Source organism: Delphinus delphis, chromosome 1, assembly GCF_949987515.2.
Source record: "Delphinus delphis chromosome 1, mDelDel1.2, whole genome shotgun sequence".
Taxonomy (NCBI): Eukaryota; Metazoa; Chordata; class Mammalia; order Artiodactyla; family Delphinidae; genus Delphinus; species Delphinus delphis.
The window spans coordinates 16,597,881-16,615,865 of record NC_082683.1 but is presented as its reverse complement, the minus strand read 5'-3'; the positions used below and the strand labels follow the sequence as shown (position 1 = coordinate 16,615,865).

Genomic DNA, 17,985 nt, shown 5'->3' with positions numbered 1-17,985 from the left:
TTTTGACTTAACACCTGTTATTCCTAATCAATACTGCAGGGTTGGTTTTATTCTTCTTCCCTTATTTGTAACTTTCCTCTCCAAAACTTGATTCCCTTCATCCCCAGTATACATGTACTTATTTGTTAAATTGCAGAATGTACAGAAAGTTTCAGAATTGTTAACCCATGTATCTTTGAAAAGGAAGCTATTAAATAAGTTTGTTGTTTGTTCCTTATGTCTTTATCCTGACACTAATAAAAACTTGCTAATGACCAAGTTCAAGTTACTTGGGTCAGTGCCCCACCCTCTTCCTTTCAGTGTATGTAACTCAATTGAAATATGTTATTGTTTGTGTTGAATTTAGGGTTCCCTTCATCCTTACTGATTTGTGTGTAACATTCACATGGCCCCCAAATTCAACAGTGTATGGAACGGTATATTCAGGAAAATGTCCAACGCTGCTTTTTTTAAAAAAATCTTAATCCTACTCATGTTCTACAGGTAACCAGTTTCACTAGTCTCTGATTTATCCTTTTGGTGTTTTTCTTTATACTGTTATTTTTTCATTGAAGTGTTGTTGATTTACAATGTTGTATTAATTACTGTACAGCAAAGTGATTCAGTTATACACATGCATATATACATTTGTGTTTTCCTTTTTGCTCAAATTAGCAGATACATGTGTATTTTATTTCCCCATCTTTCTTAACATAAAAAATGGCATGCTATAGATAACTGTCTTGTACTTTGCTTTTTGCTCATTAATATATCTTAGAAATTACATCAGTTCACAGAGATGGTCATGTGTTTTTCCTGTCACAGCTGTGTGGTACTCCATTGTGTGGATGTACCATATTCCCTATGTTTGGTCATTTGGGTTGTTTCCAGTATTTTGCAGTCACAAACAATGCTGTAATGAATAACCTAGTGTATGTGTTTTTGCACTGTTGGAGGTCCATCTTCAGATGAATTCTTAGAAGTGAAATGGATAGGTCAAAAAGTAGGTGTGTATGTAGATTTGTTAGCAATTGCAAAATTCCCTTCTGTCAGAGTCCTGCCAGTTGGCATTCTCATCAGCAGTAGATGAGTTCTGTTTCCCCACAGCCTCGCAAACTGGGTGTGATATTATGCTTTCTCAGTTTTGCTAATCTAATAGATGAGAAATAGAATTTTAAAAATGGTATCATTATAGTTTTAATTTGCATATTTCTTTACCATGGAACTATGGTATTTTTTAATCATACAATATTTTTTCATAGACGAAACTGCAAAGGAAATCCGAATTGCTTGGTTGGGATTGGTGAGCACATTTGGTTAGGAGAAATAGATGAAAATAGTTTTCATAACATTGATGACCCCAACTGTGAGAGGAGAAAAAAGGTAAGCCATCATTTTTTAAGCGATTTCTATATGGCATTCTTGTGTGTTTTATTTTGTGCCTATGATCAGAAACCATTACTGATTTCAGGTAACCTAAGCAGCTTTAAGATCAGTAGTGGAATTGAAGACTCTAAACCACTTGAATTGGAACAGTTCTTAATGGTATGCTTTAAAACAGGTAGCTGTGTAATCCAGTAAGCCTTTAAATAATAGTTTTAGTTCAGTGCTGATTCTGCGTTTGCTTTAATGTAGCATGTTTTACGTTGAGCTCTTTTTAAGTCTCTTTAAAGGAGGTGGTAAATCCAGGGCATGAGCTCTCAATGATATTACTTTGCTTTCTTGGGCTTGTATTTTTACATATTATACATACAACAGAAGTTTTACTTTTTTTTTTTTTAACGGTAATACACATTAATACTTTCTAACGATAAAGCCTGGCCTTTACAATAGTCACCTGTATAGGTATTTTCTCTCTTAAAAAGAACGATTCTTTGTAAGTTCAGGAATTCTCAGCCTTATCTTTGGAAAAATTGCAACTAACTCCCTGCATCCTCCCATCTCCCAGATCTATAGGATAAAAAGGAACTTTTCTGGAAGTTTCACTTTGTCATTCTGCTGAATGCTGGGCTCTTAGGAATATAGCAAATGAAAAACCTATGTACATATGTTTAAAATTGATGTTTCCTAGAGCCAACTGTTCTCTTAAGCTTAGATTTAAGTGGCTGGAGAAGGCTAGAGATGCTGTCCTAAGTCTTTCCCCACTCCCATAGTCAACCCAAATGGGGCTTTCATGATAATTATGCCCTAACCTTTCCTGAGAGAGGCTCACAGGGTTTAGTGGTTGAGGCAGTTTAACACATTTTTAATCAAATTAAAAAAAAATACTTCTCAGGCTTCCCTGGTGGCGCAGTGGTTGGGAGTCCGCCTGCCAATGCGGGGAACGCAGGTTCATGCCCCGGTCCGGGAGGATCCCGTGTGCCACGGAGCGGCTGGGCCCGTGGGCCATGGCCGCTGAGCCTGCGCGTCCAGAGCCTGTGCTCCGCGATGGGAGAGGCCACAGCAGTGAGAGGCCCGCGTAATGCAAAAAAAAATAATAATAATACTTCTCATAATCTTTTTATTTAAGGGGAAACTGGTTTTATAATTGTAAATTTTGTGTCTTTGTAGAACTCATTTGTGGGGCTCACTAACCTTGGAGCTACTTGTTATGTCAACACATTTCTTCAAGTGTGGTTTCTTAACCTGGAGCTTCGGCAGGCGCTCTACTTATGTCCAAGCACCTGTAGTGACTACATGATGGGAGATGGTATCCAAGAAGAGAAAGGTGAGTGGGGATGGGTATGGGGAGGGCTTACTGCTGAGCTTTTTGCTAGCTAGACCACTTTGAACCAACCATATAGAGGAAACTTCAACTACAGTTTCCCTCTGTAAGACACTGTGATTGCAGTCCATTAAATTCTAGTGATTGAGAGAAATTAGTAAAGCAGACAATGTTACTCTTTTGCCTAGTTTGAGAGACTTAATAAATACTTCAGTGTACGCACAGCCTTTTGTCTTGATTCCCAAATAGGCTGATTTACAAAATACCCTCTAAAATTAAGATTAAATTAACCAACCTTGGCAAAGCAAGCTACTAATATGCGACTACACTCATTGCAAATTTAGAAATCAGTTTCAAACTGTTCTAGTGGAATTATTTAGTTTTTTTATGCATAATATGTGGATTATTATTCCTAATTGATATTTCTATTTAGAGATTATTCTCTTTGAGATGGAACTTCCATGGAATGACCAGGTTTTTCTTCTCAAAGCTGGGGGATAGAGGGAAGTGAGTATAAGATTACACAGGTCTAGGAGCTCCAGGTTGGGAACCTTTGACTCTTGTTCTCATTTGTAAATCCTGTGCTGTCTTTTATGTGATCTGACTTGGGCACATAGCTCATCATGTCTTTGGCTCTGAGAGAGAAAAGATAGGGTTCCTAAGTCCCACGTCTTCCTTCTTGCTGCTCTTTAGACAATTGTAATACTTTTGGTCCTTGTTAACAGTTCAAAACAGTGCTTAAAAATTCTTACGTTTGTTTCCCCAAAGCTTTATTCCTATAGTTCTGAATATTTAAATCTAGATTAATAGTATAGAAGATATTGATATTTAAAGAATTAGTGTATGTAAAGGATGAGTAATGGAAAATGGATCATTTTCAGTTTTAGCATTGTTTTTGCTGAAGTATAAATTTACCAGTGAGAAGATAGCTAAATAACAAGTGGAAACTAAATGTCTATTTTGTAAAATGATGCACCATGGCCACCTTGGGGTATTGCGGTTTTAATATGTATCTTCAAGAGATGTGGTTTTTTTTGTTTTTTTAATTTCTAAACACTTAGATGTTACTATTTCACCAAAGCCCTTAACCTTGTTCTCGGATAAGAGTGTGCATTTCTGGTGCTATTAGCAGACACAGTGCAGTGTAGTGAGAAGGGTTTGTGTTGGAAATGATGGGACTTGAGTTCTAGTCCCAGCTCCACTACTCCTTTATTTTACAGGTAGGAAAACCAGCAGAGGATAAGTTATTTAAGATCTCATGTAGTATCTAATCTGTAAATAAGAAAGTTGGAGTAGCTACAAACTTAACTTGAAGGGCTTTTAACATCCTGTAAAGCCCCTGCACCCCAGGAAGTAAGATTTTTATCTTTATTTTACAAAATGAACTATTGACTTCCTTTTCACAATTGGTGAGTCGCAATTGGTAGTAAAGAGGTAAACCATTCAGACCAGTCAGGAGACAAACTACACAGTGATTTGAACTGACAAAAAATTACTAATAGGAAATTAGAGTAATAGGGGAATTGGTTAGTAAGAATTGAAAAGGACTTGAAAAAACACAGATATAGCAGATAGGGGAGCAGCCACTACCCCAAGGGCTGAAAAAGAATACAAAAGGAGGAGTCCCACACCCCCACTGACCAGGCCTGAGATCCAGACCTCATTGGAGAAAGCACTGCCTTCCTGAGCTCACTGGATGGCCAAGAAGGTGCTGAGATGCCTCAGTGGGTTTCCTAGCTGGAAACTGTCCTCAGGGAGGTACTGGGCCTTGGAATCTCTTGCAGAGAGTGTCCAGGAGGTCATTCACAGGGTGGTCATTCAGGAGGAAATGCCTCACAAGAGGCATCCCACTGAAGCTACCAGAGGAGGTGCCGGGAGAAGCTGCTGGCCACTGCTGGCTGAGGGAGCCCACAGAGCCTGGTGAGACACGGAGTGGAACCCTGGAGCGCCCTCTACTGACAAGACTCAACATTACACTAGCTGGCAAAGGAGGAATCTTTGCAGAGCTCATCTCTGTTAGCACAGAGCAAGCAAAGAAGGGTGGATTTGGAGCTGAGAGGCAGTTAGTTAATCGATAACTGGCACAGAAGAGAATACACAAATCTTTTAGGGCTCTTGAGATTCATGCTTCCTATTTTCATACCTTCTCCGAACTCACTAGAACTTGAAACTAAATTTTAAGATTTTTAACAGTAAATTGTTATATTGTTCATTCAAGTTTGAATCAGTGTGCTTGAGATTGCTGTCATTTGCTCTGTTTGTGGCAAGTTCACATTAATGAGATTATATTAAAGTATTTGGCCATTTAATGCAAATAGTAAATATAGTGTATGGTTTTTATTACTGGAATGGATGTTTCGGTGTGATTTGACACTCTAGAAGCCATAGTCATGATTGCTATTGTTGTTGTAACATATGTATAGCCTCTTGCCTTTAGGGGATGCATATAGACAGTCATGGCTGCCTCATGACTTCCAAAAGATGTGATTACTGATTTCTTTTAAAGTTTTAAAACTATAATAAAACATTATTATAGTTTGGATATAAGGGTGTTTAATTATAATTATGTTCTCATGTGAAGAGGAGTACATTTTTTAAAAAGTAGCAGTTTTTAAAAGAACAAACATTTCTTTAATAGATTATGAGCCTCAAACAATTTGTGAGCATCTCCAGTACTTATTTGCCTTGTTGCAAAACAGTAATAGGCGATACATTGATCCATCGGGATTTGTTAAAGCTTTGGGCTTGGACACAGGGCAGCAGCAGGTAAGAACCTTTTATTTTTTTAAATATAAAAAGCATTCCTTACAATCTTTATAGAAAGAAATGAAGAAATTTTTAAAAATTAATTTTTTTCTATTTTATTTACTGTTCAGTATATTATACATTTTCCTTGATCTCATTTCTGAAAATCCATATGTGGGCACAAACTGATTCAGCATAGCTCTAGTCCTTGTTCCAAAATGCTAAGTTCAAAGTACAAAAGTACAAAATGCTAAGTTCAAAGTTTCTGGATTATTTTACTTATTACTATTTGTAACAGAAATTGAAAAGCAAGGTATGATTTTTTTTTTTCTTTTTATTAACCCAAACCTGTATTGTAGGATGCCCAAGAATTTTCAAAGCTCTTTATGTCTCTTTTGGAAGATACTTTGTCTAAACAAAAGAATCCCGATGTGAGGAACATTGTGCAACAGCAGTTCTGTGGGGAATATGCTTATGTAACTGTGTAAGTGTGTTTCCACTTTTTCATCATGCATTTTATTCTAAGGCGGTTGCTTCTGTGTCTTCTAGTTCAGTTCCAGGTTATGGATTTAGTGGCCTATCATGAGACCTGAAGTATTTATAGTAATACGTTTCCAGGGGAACATGTAAACAACTGACTAGATAATTGCAGTTGAACGCATCCAGGTGTTGGGAACTGTGGTTGAGCTCTTGCTGTTTATTTCATGGCTGTGGTCTGGGCTGAAAGCATGAGATTGGAGCCTGCTGGAGTACTAAAAGTAAAACAACTCTTAAACTTTTTCCTAAGCATAAAGTGCATGGCCTCATCAATCACTTTGTTTTTATTTTTTTGAATATACATAGTGTAGATAATTTCAATGACAGAATTAAGGTAATAAATGCTTCTTTGTGTATTTCCAGGATGTAGTACAGTAGAACGTTATTGCTTTTCCCACTCTCATCTTAATTTTATCACTCTGCTTTATTATAGGTGCAATCAGTGTGGCAGAGAATCTAAGCTTTTATCAAAGTTTTATGAACTGGAGTTAAATATCCAAGGCCACAAACAGTTAACAGATTGTATCTCAGAATTTTTGAAGGTATTCAGATTTTGGCGTATATGTTGTTTCTGTTCATTAACACTATTCTGAATGTCTTTGATTTTATGAATAAATTCATCATTTCAACTTTTTCTACATACGAGTGTCTCTGTTTATGTAATGATGTAGAAGAGACTTTGTAAATTATAAAATATTAAAGTAGGCTGCATTTAAAATAATTTTTGGGGCTTCCCTGGTGGTGCAGTGGTTGAGAGTCTGCCTGCCGATGCAGGGGACATGGGTTCATGCCCCGGTCCGGGAAGATCCCACATGCCACGGAGCAGCTGGGCCCGTGAGCCATGGCTGCTGGGCCTGTGTGTCCGGAGCCTGTGGTCCGCAACGGGAGAGGCCACAGCAGTGAGAGGCCCATATACCGCAAAAAAAAAAATAATAATAATAATTTTTGACTGTTTCAGTTTATTTTATATGTAGAGTTATGTATGTGCAAAAACTTGTGTGATTGGGGTGTAACAGAGTAAGAAAATGTAAGTGATGTTACCATAAGGTTAATTTACTTTTTCATTTAATGAGAACTAGACAGTGTTGAATGCAAATATTTTTTTTACATCAAATACGGCCATTCTTCAGCCTCTCCACTCCATATCTGTGTGTGTGTGCGTGTGTGTTTATTTTGACCACACCAGGCGGCATGCGGGATCTTAGTTCCCCAACCAGGGATTGAACCCGTGCACCATGCATTGGGAGCACGGATCCTTAACCACTGGACAGCCAGGGAAGTCCCTCTTTGTATATTTTGATTTACGCAGAGACAGGGAAATGGTTCCCCTTTGTTTGGAGTGGAAAAGTTGCTAAGAGGCAGCCTTTGTTATCATGTAGGAACAGACACATAGCATGGTATTGATAGGTGAACTTATTATATAGCTTCCTTTCTTAAAATAATTTTGTACTTTCCCTCCTCCTTTAGCACAACCATTAGAATGCTTGAAGTTCTCATTTATTGGGTTCATTCAGCTAAATATTGAGTGCTTACATGTTCAGGCAGTGTTTCAGCTGTTGGGAATAACCATATGGAACAAAACAGACATTTTTGCCTTTAAGAAGCTTATAGTGATAATGGTATGGGGACCAGTGACGGACAATAAAATAAATGGAAGTAAAACATCTAGTGTGTCAACTGTAATAAGGGCTATGGAGAAAACTAAAGCAGGGAAGGGGCATGGAGAATGTGGAGTGTGATTGAAAGTGGAGTAGTGAGTCATCCAAGAATTGGGGAGAAGAGTGTCTGGGGCAGATGAAATAGCAAGTGTAGAGCATGAGACAAGAATGTGCCTGGGGTTTGAGGAATAGCAGGGAGGTCAGTGTGGTTGAAACATATGGAGGATGATAGAAGATGACATTGTGGAGGTAACTAAGGACCATATCAGACAGGGCCTGGTAGACCTTTGTTGGAAATCTGACTCTGAGTGAGATGAGATACCATGTAGGGCTGTTTGCATAGGAGTGATGTAATCTGTTTCAACAGGATAACTCTGGTTGCTGTCTTGAGAATAGGCTGATGGTGGGGCAAGGGGGCAGACAGAAGGAGTTGATGGTGGCTTGGACCAAGGGTTAGCTGGAGAGGTGATAAGCAGTGTTTGGATTTTTTCAAAGTAGAGCTGATAAAATTGTAGATTGGGTATGGGGAAAAAGAGAGGAGTCAGGGATTACTAAGGTTTTGCCCTGAGCAACTGGAAGAATAAAGTTGGCATAACTAAGATGTGAAGGAGTGTGGGAAGAGCAGGTTTGGCAGAGGAATTAGGAATTTGCAGTGGGGAATTTGCAGTGGGGCATCTGCAGTGCAGATTTGATAGGTATAGTTCAGGGGAGAAGTCAGGGCTTGATCAAATCACCAAGGGCATGAGAGAGACGAAGACCAAGGGCGGAACCCCGGGACATTCAAACATTAAGAGATCAGAGAGATAGGGGAGCAGCTAGTCAGAGATGCTGAGGGGGATGTGAGTTGAGTAAATGGGCGAGTGTGGCTTCCTGGATCAAATGAATAAAGTGGTGGTACTAGTATTGTATTACTGTATTTATTGTCTTGTAGTGTAATCTGTACCAAAAAGCTCTTATAGAAACATAAACGAAGTTGAGGTCTATCCCGATGGAGCTTTTTCTGTAAACCTACAGCATTGGAAACGCCTCATAGAGTTAACTATGTGGTTTCCTTTACTCATAGAACTACCTGTTATATCTGTGGGAAAGAACTAACTATAAGACAGAGCTGCCAGGGCTTCCCTGGTGGCGCAGTGGTTGAGAGTCTGCCTGCTGATGCAGGGGATGCGGGTTCGTGCCCCGGACCGGGAGGATCTCACGTGCCGCGGAGCGGCTGGGCCCGTGAACCATGACTGCTGAGCCTGTGCGTCTGGAGGCTGTGCTCCGCAACGGGAGAGGCCACAACAGTGAGAGGCCCGCGTACTGCAAAAAAAAAAAAAAGACAGAGCTGCCAAGTAAACTGAAAAACCTAACAGTCAAACTTTTTTTAAGCTTAGATATTGGCATATCCCAACGATCTGTACTGTTGTAGGGTGTGATAGCTTAGGAATGAATATGATTTGAACTTAATACAATTTTAGAGGGTGTCAAATTCAGAACCAGGCATATCCATCTCCTGACCCTAAACATGGTCCTACAGTAAATTGCTTGAGGAAACTGGATCCCAAAGGTTATAGGTGGGGAATTTTGAAGTGTGTCCGTATTCCATTGGAGATCAAAGAAGCCCAACTAAAAGAGTTGTGGACTGACTGACATGACAGCTGTGGATTGAGCAAAACTTCTTTTTGAAAGGGCTATCTTATCTTGAAGATTATGACTTTGGAGATTATCACTAAAATAATCACTAAGGTGATTGGCAGTGGAAAGAATCAGAACATTTGAAATTCCTTAAAAATTTATTGACTTAAATAATATTGCCTATGTTACACATAATAAAAAAAACCCTTTACACTGTGCAGAAAGTCAGCATAAATAAAAAAAGGAAAAATTTAAAAAGAAACCACCATTAGCTCTAACATTGCGTTTTTCTGCACTCTTAGTTTTGTGTCATGAATGTGGTTCAGTAACTGTGTGTGTGTTTGAAATTTGTATATATAATTTCATATTCATTGCCCACATGTAGTTTCCACCCATTTTCACTGTTTTAAAATTAATTTTGCTGCATCAAAGTACCTATGATTTCTTTTAATTAATTAATTAATTTTTGGCTGCGTTGGGTCTTCGTTGCTGCGCGTGGGCTTTCTCTAGTTGCGGTGAGCGGGGGCTACTCCTCGTTGCAGTGTGCGGGCATGGGCTTCTTATCGCGGTGGCTACTCTTGTTGCAGAGCACGGGCTCTAGGTGCACAGGCTTCAGTAGTTGTGGCTCGCGGGCTTAGTTGCTCCACGGCATGTGAGATCTTCCCAGACCAGGGTTCGAACCCGAGTCCACTGCATTGGCAGGCAGGTTCTTAACCACTGTGCCACCAGGGAAGCCCCTTATGATTTCTTTCCTAAACCTACTTCCTTACAATTCCCAGAATTGGGATTATCCGGAGAAAAGATCTAAAGCCAAGTATTTTTAAAATCATACGTTTTGGAAAGAGAAACATTAGTTTTAAATCATTGTATACAAATTAATAATGTCACTGCTAAGCTAATACAATCTTATGTGTCCTTCATTATTTATAATAACTTGATCTTAAAGAGCTTGAATAGAAATAGAAGCTATTAACTAAAATGAAATTATAATTTGCATCATAGGGTTGATCACTTAAAAAAATCTTTTCTTTTTTTTTATGTGTCTTATTCCTGATCAGGAAGAAAAATTAGAAGGAGACAATCGATACTTTTGTGAAAACTGTCAAAGCAAACAGAATGCAACAAGGAAGATCCGACTCCTTAGTCTTCCTTGTACTCTGAACTTACAGCTAATGCGTTTTGTCTTTGACAGGTAAATATGTGCATGTCGTAGTGTTTGTTGCTCACTGTGGACTAGTATGTACAGATTTTATCATAGATAAGATAGTAAAATGCTTATAATTTGAAAGTCAAGATTTGGGGATGAAAGTTACAGCCTGTCATAATTAAGAACTGGAAGAATAGAGAATCCTTATTTTTTATTCTGAAAAATTATTAAAAACTGCCAAGGAAAAGCAGACATTTAGGTAGGAACTGAATTTCCTTGACATTCTGTTTTACTGTATAAGGACTTGAGTAAATTTTCTACTCACTACAGTACGTCCCCCATTCCCATGGAGATAGATCAGGCAATTTTTTTTCACATGTGCATTTCTTCTGTAAAGCAGGAACATGTATGGTTTCCTTTGTAATAAAACTAAAACTTCTAGAAATGTACTGTTTGGAATTAGCACTTTAAATGCATACCTTTTAAGGTGTTGATTATTTATTGCCCAATTCTAAGACAGTATTATGTTTTGAGCAAGATTGCTAAATGAAATCTACCTAGCTGCTATCCAGTTTATTAAAATAACCAGTAGCCCTTATACATTGTTTTATGGTTGTTTTAAATGTAAATATAATTAGCTTTTTCTTGGTTAGGCAAACGGGACATAAGAAAAAGCTGAACACCTACATTGGCTTCTCAGAAATTTTGGATATGGAGCCGTATGTGGAACACAAAGGTAATATTTTTACCAAGCAGTGATAGTTATAATGCTCAGAGACGAACCTGTGATCTATTTGTGTTCAGTACAGAGTAGCATTTTACTACTAAATTTTATTTGCTAATCTTTGAGAACAAAGGCATTTTAGGTGAGCCGATATGTTACTTTCATTTTCTATGAGTGAGTACATAACAAAGATTAGATGGTTCATGGACGTATATTGGGGTGGACCAAAATGTTCGTTCACGGAAAAACCCGAACAAACTTTTTGGTCAACCCAGTATATAATTAATGGTATAAAAGAATAAAAAATGAAAAATACTTAGCTGTTCCTGTACTCAAGGCTTGTTACCTTAGCCTCAATACCATATCTGTAATTCCTCGTAAAATTAAGGTTCTCCAAGCTGCCTCCAGTCACGTTTTTAAAAACCATTTTATCAAAAACATTAGATGGCCTAGTTCCAATATTTATGCTATAATTATATATATGACCACTGATAAGTTGTAGGATGTTACGACAGAGTCTCTAATAACTTACTCTTCTTTTTCTTTTGGTAGTCTTCATCTTACCAAACAGGATGATTCTTGTTAGAGAAAAGAAACATCTTGCCCTTTGTTTCTCCTGCCCGTACTGGACAGACCATTTTACTTCTCTTTTAAGATTGACCTTAATGTTTGTGAAATTTTTAATACAGAAATTATATCATAAACTCTGTCTCCGTAGAAAAGTTCTGGTGGCAGCTTATAAATAGGAGCAAGCCATAAAGTAAAACCTTCAACAGAAATGATTGGGGAGGTTGGGGGAAGTGATGTGGTAAATATTTAAGCCTTAAAATGTATGGTGCTCTCTAATCAGTACTGGAGTTTAAAATTTACACCTGTGGAAGAAGGAAACTACTGTAGAAGTTGCTGCTGGACTTTGTTACTACTATATTTGGCTGAATGAATAAACTTTAGGAGTAGTTCTACGTAAACTACTACTTTACGTAGTAGTTTGCTTCCTGCCTCCTTTGTTTAGGTAATTATTTGAAATTAGAGAAGCCTGATGGCTTAGTGATTTCTCGGGGTCAGAAACTTAGGAGATGTAAAAATATTCCTTTCCTTTTTTTTTTTTTTTTTTTTTTTTTCGGGTGCGCTGTGTGGCTTGCAGGATCTTAGTTCCCTGACCAGGCATTGAACCCGAGGCCACTGCAGTGAAAGCATCCAGTCCTAACCCTGGACAGCCAGGGAATTCCCCAATTATTCTTTTCCTTGACTCCAGTGTATGATTTTGAATAGTTCTTATTATTCAATTTATTATATATTTGTCCAATTTGTATTGTAAAGAAAACCTTTGACCATAATAAGTCAAAAAAGCTGTATATATAATTTTAGTATGTTGGATTACTAAGTAATTTTTTTTTTTTTTTTTTGTGGTACGCGGGCCTCTCACTGTTGTGGCCTCTCCCGTTGTGGAGTGCAGGCTCGGCGGCCATGGCTCACAGGCCCAGCCGCTCCGCGGCATGTGGGATCTTCCCGGACCGGGACACGAACCCGTGTCCCCTGCATCGGCAGGCAGACTCTCAACCACTGCGCCACCAGGGAAGCCCTACTAAGTAATTTTTAATTAGAGAAATAAAAATTCTTATTTTAGAATTGTTAGCTATGACTGGTAAAATTAATCCAGTAGTTTGTAGTTATAGACCTGTTCACACTCTTTTGTAATGTTTGTTATACAAATGTATTACCTCATATAGGTAGAATACTAGAAACAAATGAACTTGTTATAATTGCACAGGGTTCATTCTAGATAATTAGGAAAATTCAGAAAGCATAAAGAAGAGTTATAAATAAGAGCCACTTGTAATTCTATCACCCAGATAACCAGTATTTATATTTTACTAAATTCTTATTCATGTATGTCTACACACACATAACCATACAAAGTGGAAAAGATAGATCTAAAAGATGATCTATTTTTTAAAGGAGAATTCATTTGCTTCTTTAAATAGTGAACCTGCAGATACACGGAGATATGTAGACAGAGGGATTCTCATACCTTGAACATTTATCAGCTTACCCTCTAACTCCTGCCATATTTCTTGGGGATTTTAATATCCCTGTAGACCATTTTAAGAGTCTGAATAAAATTCATAGACTTTTAGAAGAAACCAATTACATTTAAAGATTTTTGTTGATGTGGATCATTTTTGAAGTCTTTATTGAATTTGTTACAATATTGCTTCTGTTTTATGTTTTGGTTCCTTGGCCACGAGGCACGTGGGGTCTTAGCTCTCCACCAAGGATTGAACCCGCACCCGCACCCCCTGCATTGGAAGGCGAAGTCTTAACCACTGGACTGCCAGGGAAGTCCCAGAAACCAATTACATTTAAATGTAGTTATCAAAATACTGACACAAATTTGTAATACAGTAATATAAGTGCAAACCAAAGAACAGGTTCCAGTGGTCAAAACCACTGTAATTCTTAAGTTGATGAGTACAGTAAATTGATAAGTATAAAATCAGGTTATCTGCAACAATGATAATGTGATAATGAAAGCCGTGATGTCTATTGGTAGTAGAGTCACAGTTATTGCTAATCCTTCTGTGGTTTATTGTCGTCATTAATAATTTAGGGAATACTACTAAGTACCACTGTTGTAGACAGTCTTCAGCTGACCTCATTAACAACTTCTCTCCTTCAGTGATTTTGTCTTTCACTCGGCCTCAGTCCTTCTTAGGGTCATAGCTACCTTTTTCTTCCATAGTTTAAATTTCATATATCTTATTCCATTCTATTTTTCCTCCTCTTCTTAAAATTATAAAATGTAACACATTCATCGAAGTTAAAATACAAAAATGTATGGCTCAGAGAATTATCACAAAGTGAATATCTTCACGAGTACCACCCAGGTCAAGAAAAAACATTCCCAATACTCCAAAGATTCCTGTGTGCCCCACCCAGTTGCAATCTCCTTCCTCCTGAAATATAGCCAGTAATCTGACTTATATGGAAATCACTTTTTTGTCTTTTTGCTTTAGCATTTTACCGTGTAAGCTTGTACCCCTAAACGTTATAGTTTAGTTTACCCTTTTGCCTCCTGGGATATAGCCAGGTGAAATCTAACCCATCATTAAATCTTAATCTGCCTCCTCTGCTCCTTCATCTGGGCCATTGATCCCTGGAGAAAAACACCACAGGTATGTCTGTCTGTCTTCTTAACCTTTTTATTTTGGAGAATTTCAAATTTATATGGGAAAATCCAATCTGACAGTTTTGATCTTTTAACTGGATCAGTTCATCTATTTACACTCCTAATTCCTCTAATTCAAATTTACATCACTTTTTATAGTTCCCCGTCACTTGCATATATTTTCAAGTTCCTCATTTCTCTAAACATAGAGAGCCCAGTTTTATAATCCATGACTGATATTGGTGGAATATTATTCAGATTTATTTTTGCTGTCTGATTTGGTTATTTTAATGTTGCCATGTCTTCCGTACCTGGTTATCTCTGGAAAATTTTTATTTTATTTTTTATTTTTGCCGCACTGCATGGCATGTGGGATCTTGTTCCCTCACCAGGGATCGAACCTGCGCCCCCTGCAGTGGAAGTGCAGAGTCTTAACCACTGGACCACCAGGGAAGTCCCTGGAAAATTTTTTACGGGGATTCACTTAGGGCTGGGATGAAGCCACCTCCTTCAGAGAGACCTCAGGTTTCTTTCTGCCAGGCACCTGGGGTCCCTACTAGTTAGGTATCATCACAGATCAAGTTCGCTGCTTGAGGTTCCCTTGCTCACTCACGCTATAAGAACCCGGCCAATTTAACCCCATGACATTTCCCCCCATTCTCTTCCTGTTGTTCTGCTCAGGGTTAAGGAGTTTTCTTTAGGTTCCCTGAGGTTGGGGAGTGGAGAGGTTGTTTCTTACCTGAGGTTGGGAGTGGAGAGGTGGTTTCTCATTCACCTTTTCCATGAAGTGATTGGGAGAGTGCAGTGTAGTAGAAAGAAGAGTGGGTAGGTGAGTCTAGGTAAGCCCCGAAACGTGGAGTGTGGAAGTGCCCACCTGGTGGATACAACCTGGGCTGGGCTGTTTGCTATTACTGTTTTGTTCTTTCAGTGATTAACCTGGAAATTATAACATACCTAACTCTTAGAGTTAACAACTTTACCCTCTAAAAACAGTACAAGGACCTCAAACCACTAGGAAATCGATATTCTAAGTTGTTTATTGTTTTCATATGTGTTTTAGTTCTACCTTAAAAAAAAAACTGATAAGGGGAATCCTATGCCAGGGGCCTAGGTTCGATCCCTAGTTGGGGAAGGAAGCTCCTGCAAGCTGCTTGGTGTGGCCACAGCTGCCAAACACACACACCACACACACACACACTAGCCCTCAGCTGCCAAACACGCACACACACACAAGCCCTCAGCTGCCAAACACACACACACACTAGCCCTCAGCTGCCAAACACACACACACACACACACACACACACACACACACACACACACACACACACACACACACACACACACACACACTAGCCCTCATAGGATGCCTTATTATCTGTAGAATTATTGGTGTTAGTTTACCTACCTCCTCTGTTTATCATTCCTTTTAATATTCTAGACCTTCCAACTGGAACACTTGAATTAAGTTTGTGAAGATGCCTTTAGTAAGGGGCTGTTGGTATCCGGTTATTTTCAGCACACTGTCTGGAAGTATATTTATTTCTTGTTGTGAAATTTACTCTAAGGATTAACAGTTATTTTCACTCAGTACAATTAGAGATTCTGTTGTCTTAGGGCTTCCTTTGTTGCTGTTGTAAAGTTGGTTGTGGTTTAATTCTTGTTTCTTTATAGGTGACCTGTTTTATTTTGTCTGATTTTGAAGATCTTTTTTTGTTTGTTTTTGTTTTGGTGTTTTGCAGTGCCACTGTGACCTGTTTGGGTTGAATTTTAGTGTATTTATCCTCCCTAAAGGATAAATTTCTCAACCATTATGTCTTAAATTTTTTTCTTTTCCATTCATTCATCTCTCCTTCTGGAATTACATTAGTCATGTATTAAGATTTTAACTTTGCCATCCATGTCTCCTAACTCTTGCTTTGTCCTGCATTCTACATAACTTTTTTCAGGCCTACCTTCTACTTTAATGATTCTCTATTTAGGCAAACCTAATTGTGCTGTTAAAACTTGTGTAGAGTTTTGACTTTCAGTTATTGTAATTTTCATTTCTAGAAGCTTGATTTGGTTCTGTATCACATCTTACTTTCATTTTTTATAATCTCATTCCTTACTTTTAGTTTTTATTCTATCATTTATTTCTTTAAACATAACGTTCTACTTTACTTTTTCCAGTAACTGAGATGAAAAACTTCATGGGTTATTTACCTGTTGTTTCCTGCCTCTCAGTTATAGTGACTTGTGTCCTTGGTGTTTTGTGTTGTGTTGTGTTTGTGTGTGTTTATGTGTATGTTGGACTGAATTCATATTCTTTAGAACTGTCACTCATTCTAGGACCACATCAAACTACACTCTTGGCTTGAGGTTTTTCTGTCTTCCTAGGTAGTATGAATTCTTGGTTGAAATATTCATGAGGGCCTGATTCTTAAAAACTTGCAACAGATATTTTTTTCCTCACCCCAAGAGTCAAAGTATAAGGCAGATAATTTTTTCCTACTATTTCCTCTGCAGGGTAGGTTCATTTCTCCTTATTTCGTAAACTGAAGAACCCTAGTTTCACAATGTGAGTCCTCTTCTAGACTCCTCACCTTTTAAGGATCTTAGCTTTGGTCCCACAAACCTCTTAATGTGAAAACAACAGTTGAAGTTGATAAAGTTTCACCTAATACTCTCAGGAGGAAATTGGTTTCATTTTCCTTAACCTCCCTAGCTTCCTGCCTTCACATAGTATTTGGCTTCTGAGAATTCTTCATTTGTTGCCAGATGATCATTGCATCTTAAAAGATTTTAAAGTATTTTTATCTTAGTATTTTAAATTTATTTTCAGCTGGGGGGGGTTAGATGAGCTTTGCTTCAGGTATTAATCTGCATTACCGTGTTCCCCCACTGAGCTAAAGGAATGCAGGACTTTGTCATTTCAGTCAACTGCTGTATTCTCCATGCCTAAAACAGTGTCTAGGATGTTTATTATTTGTTGAATGAGTGACTGGCTATACCTTTATGACTGACTTCTTGCAGTTTTAAGGAAATTACAGTGATGAAACAAAGATATGTGTGCAAAGATTTTTATGACAAAGGTAATTATTTAATGGCCATAAAATGCTACCAGTTTAAATGTCCAGCAGTGAGGGAGTGGTTCAATATAATGTGGTACTTGTATATAGTCACTATAAATAATTTTCAGAAGAATATTTAATGATGTGGAAAGATGTTAATGATATATTTGTTGGAAAAAAATCTATAAGTTTCAATATTAATAGTGGTTATGTCTGTGTTGTAGGATTGCTGATGATTTTTCTAATTTTTATTAATAAAATGTAGTAGCAGTGATTGCTTTAAGTACATTTTCCTCCCTATAATTTAAGTTTAGAATGTTTAAAAGATATTTTTCAAACTTAAAAATATTTTGTCTTAAAATGTAAATGTTCTTTCATTTGCTGATATTTTGATGTATGGATAAAGCCTTCTCTTCTTGCATAAACCATGTGCATAGTAGATAGGCTGTGATATGTAGGTTTTGTTTATTTATTTTAATTTATCTATTTTATTTATTATTTATTTTTGGCTGCATTGGGTCCCCGTTGCTGCGTGCGGGCTTTCTCTAGTTGCTGCAGGCAGGGGCTACTCCTCGCTGAGTTGCGCAGGCCTCTCATTGCGGTGGCTTCTCTTGTTGAGAAGCACAGGCTCTAGGCACGCGGGCTTCAGTAG

The 17,985-nt window shown here is 38.0% G+C and overlaps 1 protein-coding gene and 1 non-coding gene across 5 annotated transcripts in view; both read left to right on the top strand.

The window, feature by feature from the left end:
- Window positions 1-17,985, top strand: part of USP48 (ubiquitin specific peptidase 48) — a 67,682-nt gene that overhangs the window by 11,218 nt on the left and 38,479 nt on the right. For 3 of the 4 annotated variants that reach the window (XM_060015715.1, XM_060015708.1, XM_060015701.1), the window contains exons 2-8: window positions 1,242-1,362; window positions 2,530-2,686; window positions 5,322-5,449; window positions 5,788-5,912; window positions 6,399-6,507; window positions 10,299-10,432; window positions 11,041-11,123. In XM_060015715.1, the coding sequence (XP_059871698.1) occupies window positions 1,242-1,362; window positions 2,530-2,686; window positions 5,322-5,449; window positions 5,788-5,912; window positions 6,399-6,507; window positions 10,299-10,432; window positions 11,041-11,123 (857 nt within the window). Of the gene's footprint in view, window positions 1-346; window positions 484-1,241; window positions 1,363-2,529; window positions 2,687-5,321; window positions 5,450-5,787; window positions 5,913-6,398; window positions 6,508-10,298; window positions 10,433-11,040; window positions 11,124-17,985 lie in introns of all 4 variants that reach the window. The other variant, XM_060015713.1, reaches the window with a different exon arrangement.
- On the top strand, window positions 8,596-8,731 carry LOC132416564 (small nucleolar RNA SNORA18). Its single transcript, XR_009517648.1, has one exon. It is a non-coding gene; the product is annotated as a small nucleolar RNA SNORA18 (small nucleolar RNA).